The sequence below is a fragment of the Cucumis melo genome, chromosome 7 (assembly GCF_025177605.1).
Source record: "Cucumis melo cultivar AY chromosome 7, USDA_Cmelo_AY_1.0, whole genome shotgun sequence".
NCBI lineage: Eukaryota > Viridiplantae > Streptophyta > Magnoliopsida > Cucurbitales > Cucurbitaceae > Cucumis > Cucumis melo.
The window spans coordinates 18,053,126-18,063,479 of record NC_066863.1 but is presented as its reverse complement, the minus strand read 5'-3'; the positions used below and the strand labels follow the sequence as shown (position 1 = coordinate 18,063,479).

At 32.3% G+C, this 10,354-nt stretch overlaps 1 protein-coding gene across 1 annotated transcript; it reads left to right on the top strand.

Moving 5' to 3' along the window:
- The first annotated feature begins 4,473 nt into the window (after nt 1-4,473).
- LOC127150393 (protein PELPK1-like) lies at nt 4,474-4,848 on the top strand. Its single transcript, XM_051088100.1, has one exon. It carries the CDS (start codon nt 4,474-4,476, stop codon nt 4,846-4,848), a length of 375 nt encoding a protein of 124 aa, XP_050944057.1.
- The last annotated feature ends 5,506 nt before the right edge of the window (nt 4,849-10,354 follow it).

Here is a 10,354-nt window from a genome sequence, read left to right as displayed (position 1 = left end):
TTTGTCGATGCAACTCTGTGTCGACATACCCCTTTCTTCTTGTAGTGCTATAAAATTATTTTAGAGCATAATAAAAAACCAACAAACTCCTTGTGTGGTTATTAAATTGTGGTGGTTGCACGAGATGTGTTATCCGTTGCGATAAACTTCATGTGTTATGACTTACTATTCATTTTATTGTGGATTCCTTGTGATTTTTTTCCAAAAGGTTTTCTTAAAAACCTGTCGCTCATTAAGTTCGTTTGACTTACATTTTAAGTGTTTTCTTTCCCCAGGTTATTAGGTGTTGAGGCCATGCGAAGGGTAGTTCTGAGGCTGCATAACCAAACTAAGAAGGGAAGGTAAAATGTTTTTGTAGTCTTACATGGCCCGTCAGCCATGGAAATTCCTATTACGCCTAAGGAGCCTGTTTATAAACGAATTACTCCTTAGTTCGAATGACCCAACTTAGAAGGCAAGCGAGTGCAATACCTAGGTTGGTGAAGGCATGTGAACCAGAGAGCCAAGGAGTTGAGTCAGGGGAAGAGTAGCCCTAACGCGGCTTGCTAAGAAGGTAGTTGGGCAACCTAGGTGGAGGAGGAAGTGCCACCTTTACACCTCTAAGTACCCTCTACAAGAAGTAGCTTCAGTGGCGAAAAGCAAGAAAGAAGACTTCAGAGGATGCCCTTGGGGTGAACTGCTAAGGACTAGAGGAAAAAGGACTGAGATCGGAAGTCTTATACTCATGAACACCTTGGTCGAAAGGTTGCAGCTTGGTGGAAGAAGAATGACGTGATAAGACAAGAGGGTTTAGGTTGTGCAAAGCAAAATGTAATTTCTATCTATAATTTGTAAGCTTTAAGTTAATAAAAAAAAGGAGTTCAAGTTTTCTGCTGTGTTACATGTGTGTGTTGTTTTCTTAAGTTGTTTCCGCTGTAAAAGAAGTAAAAGTCTCATGGCTCAAGTGGAAGAGCTTTATTAAGAAACAAGAGAAAACAAAAAGAAAAGGAGTTGTTTTGCTTACTAGGAGTTCAACACGTTACTTCGCAAGAAGAGTGCGACGAATGTCTAGGCAGCATGCGTTCCATTTAGTCACGGGATGCGGTATTTGGGGTGGGGCGTAACACTTTTTGGATGATCGATCTTTGGGCTTGATGAACGACCTTTGGGTTGTTGATCTACTTGGATGTATCTTACAACTTCAAGAGAGTTATATTCTCTAGATCTTCAGAGCTTCAATGATATGAACTTTAGATTTTAAGAGCTTTAGAGCCTAAGTCTTCATACTCTGAGAGTTTAAAAGTTTTAAGAGAGTTATAATTTTAGAAGCTTCAATAACCTTTGGAATTTCAAAACTTCAGAGCTTAAAGTTATATATTTTGCAGATATGCAGTATTTTAATCTTCTACACTTTAAATGATCTTCATAACTTTAATCTTCAGTTCTTCTCTTTCCTCTTCTCCCTCCCCCTAAATGAAAAAACAAGACCTCTAATTATAGAGAACTTTCATTGGTTTAGGTGGACATGGGCTTGAACATAGTCATCTGATGGCTTGAGTTTGGGCCCAATGTCTTCCTTGGCCCAAATCCAAGCCTGGGTGACTAGGCCCAATGTTTTCCTTAGCCCAAATTCTACCGTGGACGTGAACTTAAATTGGGTTGGATTTTAGTTATTTTAGTTACTTGACCAAGTTTATTTATAATAATCATGATGAGTTTGGTTTTCGTTGTAATGATGCTGGAGAATTTAATTGACCGAAACTTCTCATCCAACATGGAGTTCACATATTGTGGCACAAACTTTTTTATCGTTCTTTTAAGGTAAAAAACAATATGGGAAGGTCACAAATTAGGATATGAGCTTCTTAATTCCTATAAGCTAGGATCAAATCTTAGACTTATCTTATTTATTAATTTGGACTATACTTATTTAGTCTAACTAATATTTTTTTGTAGCTTTATTATGTCAGGACTAAATTCACCCACATCATAATTCATGTTTGTTTCAAGACACATTTCTTAGGTTAAGGATCATGGCGAATGCAAGAAGGTTAAAGTCCATTTAACGGAGATTATGTGCAAATGCATCTTCAACTCAAATTAAGAAATCCCAATGCATAGGATGTTAAAAGAGGAACTTGTTTTATGGGTCAATCACAAAATAAATATATTTATCTCAAATAACTGTTTAAAAGGAAAAAAGAAAAATATCTTAAATATGTAATTAGTCAAATAAAGTCCAAGTAGTTCTAAGAATTATCACTTAAAATTTAAAAGCAGATTCTCAAACTTTATTGGTTTGTTGGTTTACCTAACGCGAGTATTCAGTTATTCACATCCTTTGATAACTTATTAACCCTCCTTGGTAGTATTTTGGTTTTAGATCTTTTCCTATCAACATTCATTTTACTTCTAATTTTTTTACCTTTTTATCAACTTTTTCACCATCAAGTAAAAATTTGAAACTAAAAAAGAAATACAATTTTATTTTTTATTTGAATTCATCTCTTCTATTAAACATAGTTTTTTCACCAAAAAAAACTACAAATAAATAGTTCTGATTTCTTACCCAACTTCCTATTATTGTTAGATTTTTTTTTTAAAAAAAGTATTATGGTTTCTTTTATTCTTTCCTAATTAATCAAACCCTTCAATTCTTAATTAGATTCTAAAAATTACTCTTAAGAAAGTAGAAATAATAATAATAAAAAAAAACAAAAAGAAAACAATAAAATAATGTAACTTTTAGGTTAATTTTCGTAAATATGACAAACTACTAAAATATTTACGGCATATGTAACAAAACCTATAAAGTTAGCCATTTTTTAAATATTTCAGGTTTGTCCTCCTGTCTTTCTTTTCCTCCATATCTTTTCTATCATCTTTCTTGTTTTTTTTTTCGCTGTAATTTTTCTCCATTATCTTTCTTTTTTTCCTCTTCTTTTTTTACGTCGTTTAGATTTGGGTAACCAAATATGATTTCTTTCTATTGTTTTTCTTCTTTTTCTTCTTTTTCTCTTCTTTTTTCTTTTCACTGCGATTTCTTTCCATCATCTTTCTTTTTTTCTTTTCTCTTTTATTACGTCGTTTAGACTAGGATAACAAAATCTAAAATATCGTGTATAAAGAATCTTGAAAAAAATCCTTAGATTGAAGTAACAAAATCTAAATGATCATGTAAAAAAAATAAACAATTGTATACCAAAAGAATTTTAAAAAAAATTGTTTAGCCAAATCTAAATGATCGTGTACCAAAAGAATCTTGAAAATTTTCCTTTAACCAAATTTAAACTATCATGTATCAAATTTTGAAAAAAAAAATGTTTAGATTAGGGGTAGCCAAATCTAAACGATCGTCTAGTCAAATCTAAACGACCAAATCTAAATGATTCTGTAACCAAAATCTAAACGATCGTGTAACCAAATTAAACGACCATGTAAGCAATTTAGAGGATAGAATTAAAAAAATTAAATAGTTTAGATTTGGCTAACTAAATCTAAATAACTAAATCTAAACGATCATGTACCAAATCTAAACGATCGTGTACCAAATATATTACGCCCGTTGTTGACAGCGTGGTTGACAGAGGATTTTTTGTATTTTCCATTGTGGGCCTGTGAGTTTTTTTTCATCTTCGAAATTGTTCTATACGGTGTAAATACTTTGCTGCTTTGTTACAATTTGAAAAGACCCCTAACTTTTAATTGAGAAAGTTACAAATATAGCAATCAAAATCAAAATAGTATATATTACAACATTTTACAAAAAATAATGCTAATATAGCAAATTCCATGAATGATGGACTTCAATCTCTAATAACTTCTCATGGTCTATCAATATTAGATTATATTGTTGGTGGCTATCACTAATAGATATAAGTCTAAGAACGATAAAAATTTATCATTGGTAGATTTTGCTATATTTACAATTTTTTTAAATGTTGGTATATACTTGGTTATTATAATCTTTAAAATTTCTACCCACTAGCCTTACTATTTTTATTAAGCTAATTGATTTTTATAGCCTTTTGTTATTTTTATTTTTCTTAATGGTTTGTGGTTTATGAAAATTAATTAAACACTTAATTATCAAGCAATGGTATGTAGCTAAACTACAAAGGAACAAACAAAATGGTTATTATAGAGCCTAAACTATTATATTTTTCATGCGATCCCATCCGCGAACAATTTTCTTGATCCAAACATAATCCTTGTTTTGGTGATCTAATTTCCAAGTTCATGACATTTTGTCATACAGTTGTTGAACTAATTCTTCAAGAAATTAAACTACTTAATTAAACTAAGGTTTATTTTGTTCTGAAGATCATATTGATGGCGGCCGGCCAAAGCATACCAACCTTCATCAACCAAATTATCCTAAAGCAACTCCCCAAGCTATATATAATAAGATCATAATTATGCCTTTCAATATATCACCATATCTTTAATTAACAAAAGCTTCAAAATCATCCCCTCAAAGAAAAAGGAAAAAAAATGGCTTCTTCCAAGTTCTTGATCATTGCTTTTATGGCTACTTTGGCTCTCTCGAGCATCGATGTCGGCCAAGCTGCCCGCCATCTCTTGCAAACCGCTCCACCCTTGGTGCCAAACCTTCCGGTGATTCCAACCGGGATACCACCATTGCCTGCCTTGTCAAACCCTACTCTTCCAAATTTACCACAACCCACATTACCTAAGGTTAATCTCCCTCCGCTTCCGAGCTCTCCGGTGAACATCCCCAGCGGGCTAGCATTGCCACCGCTCCCGAACATGGCTCTTCCGAACTTTCCATCAATCCCTACCATTCCAACTTCATTTCCTTCCATCCCATTTTTATCTCCTCCTCCTGCAACTTCTTCCTCCCCCTAAGCTTTGTTTGGTTACTTAATTTATAAATACCGTAGTTGTTACGTTGTTGTGTCAAGTTTACAGGTGGAGTTGTAAGAGGCTTTATATTATAATTCATAATTGTGTGTTTTAGTTTCAATATTCATATCCTTAGTAGGATTAAAGTTTATTCCGCGATGGGTTATCATGTTATTCCATGTAATGAACTCTAGTTTTTACTATATATAAATGTTCTAAATATTATTTAGTTTTAAATTTTGATTCAGCATCTCTTTCTAGCTCTCTTCCATCTGGATAAACTTTTACGGGTCATTTATTTCGTGAAAATTTAAGATTCTCATAGCTTGAACATCTGATTGCCACATTTAATTTGTTTTGTAATGATGTAAAATGATTGGGTATTTAAAGATTACCAGACACCCTGGGATGTCTTTGCGGTCAGCAGTTTGAGAGTTTTGGATGCAGCAATTTGAGTTGGTGTTTTTCCTTTGCAGAAAATAAATTACGGAAAAAATTAAATAGAAATTGAATTTGAATGATCAAACAATCTACCTTAGGTTGTTGAGTTAAATCCCCAAATTTTGCAACTTGATCATAGATCTATTTGACCTTAGCCAACTCACTTGGAAAAGCCACGTGAGAGACCAAATTGACTAATCAACAAAATTCGATTAAAGATGATCACAAGCATCATAATAAATAGGGGTTAACTGCATTAAGATATCAAAAAATTTCTAAGATGAATTACTAATGGAAAAAGTCTAATTGGTTATCCAATCTAAATCTTCTTTTAAGTTAATAATTAGCCAATGCTCATTGGTATTCATAACCTGCAAGCTAATTCAATCTAGTGCTATACTTTTGATCTAACATGCAATTATATGTCACTTATTGCAAATTAAATCTTAGCAGTTGATAATACGCCCTCAAGTAGAAATAGAATGAAATGTAATTCATAAACTGAGAATGATCCGAAAGAGATGATAAAAGAGTTAAAGATAAGATGATCTAAACTTCACAAGGTATGCAAAACCAGGAAAACAACTCTACGCCTAAGCTATAACAAGTGCCTAGCTAGCTCCTCATCGACATGCCGATCAAGGAAGATGAGTTCTTGTACATCCAAATATAAAAAACAGAGGAGTGGTGAGAAAACTGTCCAAAATTGGTTAGGATCGGATAGGATAAACCCTGGGCAGAAAAAAGAAATATATGTAATATGGCGGTGTTGTGTGACATGCCAGCGCGATGTGAACCTCGGAGCGTCGGTACGCTATGCGAATTGCATCAATTCGATGCTTTCTACCTTGTAGCACCCAGCCTAATGCTTGGGACGAAAATGTCGATTGCATATAAATTTGGTGTTTTAGTGGTAAAGATGTCATTTTGGCTTTCTTTTTCTTAGTTGATGCAATTAATTAAGCTTCGTTTTGGTGCATTTTACTTCTTAGCTACTCAGAAACTTACGAAATAATCAAATAACATATAAAGTCTAAGAAAAATTTCGAATTAAATAGTACTGAGATAACACATTTTTCAGTGATATCATATATCGGCCAAATGACGTTGAAAAGTAAGCATCGGTTGATACAACAAGCAAGGAAGGGAGTTTCTTGAACCTTATTCTATAATGGTATCAAGGAAAAGTAGTTATTCTTGTTCTTTTCATTTGTTTTTTTTTTCTTTTTTTCTTTTTTTAACTTCGTGAGGTTTTCCATAAATCATTACTAATTTTCTAGTGAATTATTTTTTCTGGCCATGGCTCCAGTGGTTTTCTTCTTTCTGATTGACTGATTCCGTGCAAAATCCCTCATGGAATTCCCTTGTTGTCTTGTATGTTACTGTTTCAACTTATTGGTTTGATTAATTTATATTACTACCACAACTGTGAGGTAATTAATCTCACAAATCAATTAATTTATGGGCTTTCAAAGTTAATTTTACATTTTTAATAATGCATTGATCAATTTTAAATGTAAAAGAACTTGGTTCTAACAGATGTATTTTATTCTAAAAATTTAGTAAATTTTTGCCATATTTCTTAACATTTATCTACGTAACAACCATAATGTATGTGTTAAGCAAGTGCTAGACCGTGCAGTCACGCACTATTTTATGGTGCATGTTTTAAATGTACTTAATAACACTGAAATTACATTAGATGACAACAAGATTTAGAAAAAAATAGTTTATAATACTTTTTTTTTTTTGCATATTGTGAATATGACAAGTAATAATGATATCATAACACTGAAATTACATTAGATGACAACAAGACGAAGCTTATCCACTCTTAAATTTGTTATTTTTGTAATTTTAAAAATGCAGTAAACATGAATCCTACTATCATAAATGTTTTTACTACTTTTACAAATACGTTCCTAATAATTAACAAGTATCACCTAACGTGTGCTACAATAGAGACCCTATATCGAAGCTAAAGTATCACAAGTCTAAAAAGATTGCGAGGATCCATAACCTAACATTCATCTATTTAATGATGATTATGTGGCAATGCTTCTTCAACTCAAATCTGAAAAGCCTATATATCGCCTATGATAATAAAAATATGGGACTTATTAATATGGCTCAATCACAGAATAAAGATGTCTAATATCTTAAATGACTTTTAAAAAGGAAAAACAAATGTTATAAATGGAGCTTTAATTAGTCAGATAAAGTCCAATACCTAAATAACAAAATTCAAAAATATTTACAGTCCGTATAACAAAATAAGAAAAGCTCATGATACGCGATCATTTTTTTTATAAATTTCATATATACCCTTGTAATTTATATCTTTTTTGTGATTTATTAATTCTGAACCATCTCGGTGCAATTAAGGCTCGAAATAGAATAACTAAAGGTAAAAGTCTTTCATCCCTATGCATCTCGGGTCAATATATGCTCGAGATCGAATAAAATAAAGGTAGAATTCTTTCATCCTGGACTAATCTCAATGCCACTAAGACCCGAGATTGAATGAATTAAAGGTAGAATTCTTTCATCTCGGGACATATTGATGCAACTAAAGGCCAAGATCGTGTATCATATTAAAGTACAGGATCGTGTAGATATACACTTCTGTCTTTCATCTTGGGCCATCCGATGCATTGTATGTCCGGGATTGAATAACTAAAGGTAGAATTCTTTCATTTTGAGGCATATACAAGCGATGTATGCTCGAGATTGAATAAAATAAAGGCAAAATTCTTTCATATCGGTGCTACTAAGACCTGAGGTCTAATAATTAAAGGAAGAATTCTTTCTTTATGGGGCATCTCGAGGCATTGTATACTCGAGATCGAATGAAATAAAGGCAAAACTCTTTCATCCTGGGACATCTCGGGACATGGTATGCCTGATATCGTGTATCAAAGTCTACATGATCGTTCTACATGATTGCATATCACACGTGTGTGGCAGATTTATCGAGTGTTGGCTGGGATAATTTGGTATTTTACATTGTGGACCTGTGAGCTTTTTTCATTTTCAGAATTGTAAATATTTTTCTAGTTTGTTATATTTTTAAGCAAACCCCAAACAACAACCACAAAAAAATAAAAATAATAACAATAATAGGGATCTTTTAAAAAATATAACAAAACGGCAAAATATTTGCACTATATAGAACAATTCTAAAAATGGAAAAAGCCCATAAGCCCACGATAAAAAATACAAAAAATGTTCCGTCAACAATGCGCGTAATATATTTGGTAACACCCGTAGTATATTTGATACACGATCATTTAGATTTGGCTATTGTTTGTTACACGATCGTTTAGATTTGTTCTTTTAGATTTGGATAGCCAAATCTAAATGATTTATTTTTTCAATTTCATCGTTTAATTTGGCTACACAATCGTTTAATTAATTGGATTACACGATCATTTAGATTTGTTCGTTTAAATTTGGATACACAATCGTTTAAATTTGGCTACCCCAAATCTAAACGATTTTTTTTCAAAATTTGGTACACGATCCTCTAGATTTGGCTAAACGGTTTTTTTCAAGATTTTTTATACACAATCTTTTAGATTTGGTTACCCTAATCTAAACAACATACAAAAAGAGGAGGAAAAGAAGAAAGACATGCATGCAGCGAAAAAAAAAAGAGAAAAATAAGAAACACGATAGAAAGAAATCAGATTTGGTTACCCAAATTTAAATGACGTAATAAAAGAGAGGAAAAACAAAAAAAAAAAAAAAAAAGAAGAAAGACGATAGAAAGAAATCGAATTTGGTTACCCAAATTTAAACGACGTAAAGAAAAAAAAGAGGAAAAGAAGAAAGATGGAAAGAAATCGGAGCAAAAAAAAAAAAAAAAGAGTAAAGGAAGAAAGACAATAAAAAAATCATAAAGAGAAAAAGAAAAATGGAAGGACAAACCTGAAATATTTAGAAAATGACTAAATTTATGAATTTTGTTACATGGACCGTAAATATTTCAGTAGTTTGTTATATGGGCTGAGTGGGTATATAGCATTTGACCCAAAATATATTAAGGATATAGCAAAAATTAAAAAAATTGCAAATATGGCAATTTTAACAAAAAAGACGAAATTACCCCTACATATACACTAAGCCTCTGGAAGTCCAGACGATTTCAAGCAAATTCTTCGCGTTTCCTCCTCTTTCTATTTTCTTCCACTTTCTTCCTACTCCCATTTGGTTTTCCGGTGCCGGTACCGCGCTGCCGTACTACTTTCTTCTATTTTGTTTTCCTTCTGCCACGCTGCCGGTACTACTTTCTTCTATTTTGTTTCATTCCGCCGCGCTACGTTCTATATTGTTGAAGAAGATTTTCTTCTTTTTCTATTTGTTTGAAATCGATTCCTTCATTCCTTCCACCGCGCTACGTTCTACGCTATGTTTTTCAGTTTGTGTCTATCAATGATGTGTTTGTATCACTGATTTAGAGTTTAACTTGTTTATGTTGAAATGTTTAACATGCAGATCTGTTTTAGGTTTGTGTGTTAGTGTATAGGGTTAGGGTCTATTGGTGATATATTTGTATCATTGATAGTCTTGAGAGATATTTAGTTTGTTTGCATTGGGATGTTAGTAGATAATTTAGTTTAATGTATATTTTTATGTGATGTTGTTTATGTTCTATCAGTGATCTGTTTCTATCAACTTGAAGGATGTTTTACTTGTTTGTGTTGAATTGTTATTAGATATTTTAGTTTAATGTGCACTTCTTATATGTTGTTGCCTAGAGTCTATCGTTGATATGTTTCAATCCCTGATAGTCTTAGAAGATGTTTAGCCTGTTTGACTTGGGAAATTAGTAAAAGCTCTAGTCTAATTTAGATTTTGTGTGTTATGTTGCTTAGGGTCCATTAGTGATATGTTTCTATCACTGATTAACGAATTTGGAGGATGTTTAACTGGTTTATGTTGGAATGTATAATATGCTGATCTGTTTTAGGTTTGTGTGTTAGTGTATAGGGTTAGGGTCTATCAGTGATAATTTAGTTTCATGTATATATTTTTATGTGATGTTGTTTATGTTCTATCAGTGATA

Excerpts from the sequence above, each read along its gene's own strand:
- LOC127150393 (XM_051088100.1), top strand. The coding sequence starts at position 4,474 with ATGGCTTCTTCCAAGTTCTTGATCATTGCTTTTATGGCTACTTTGGCT.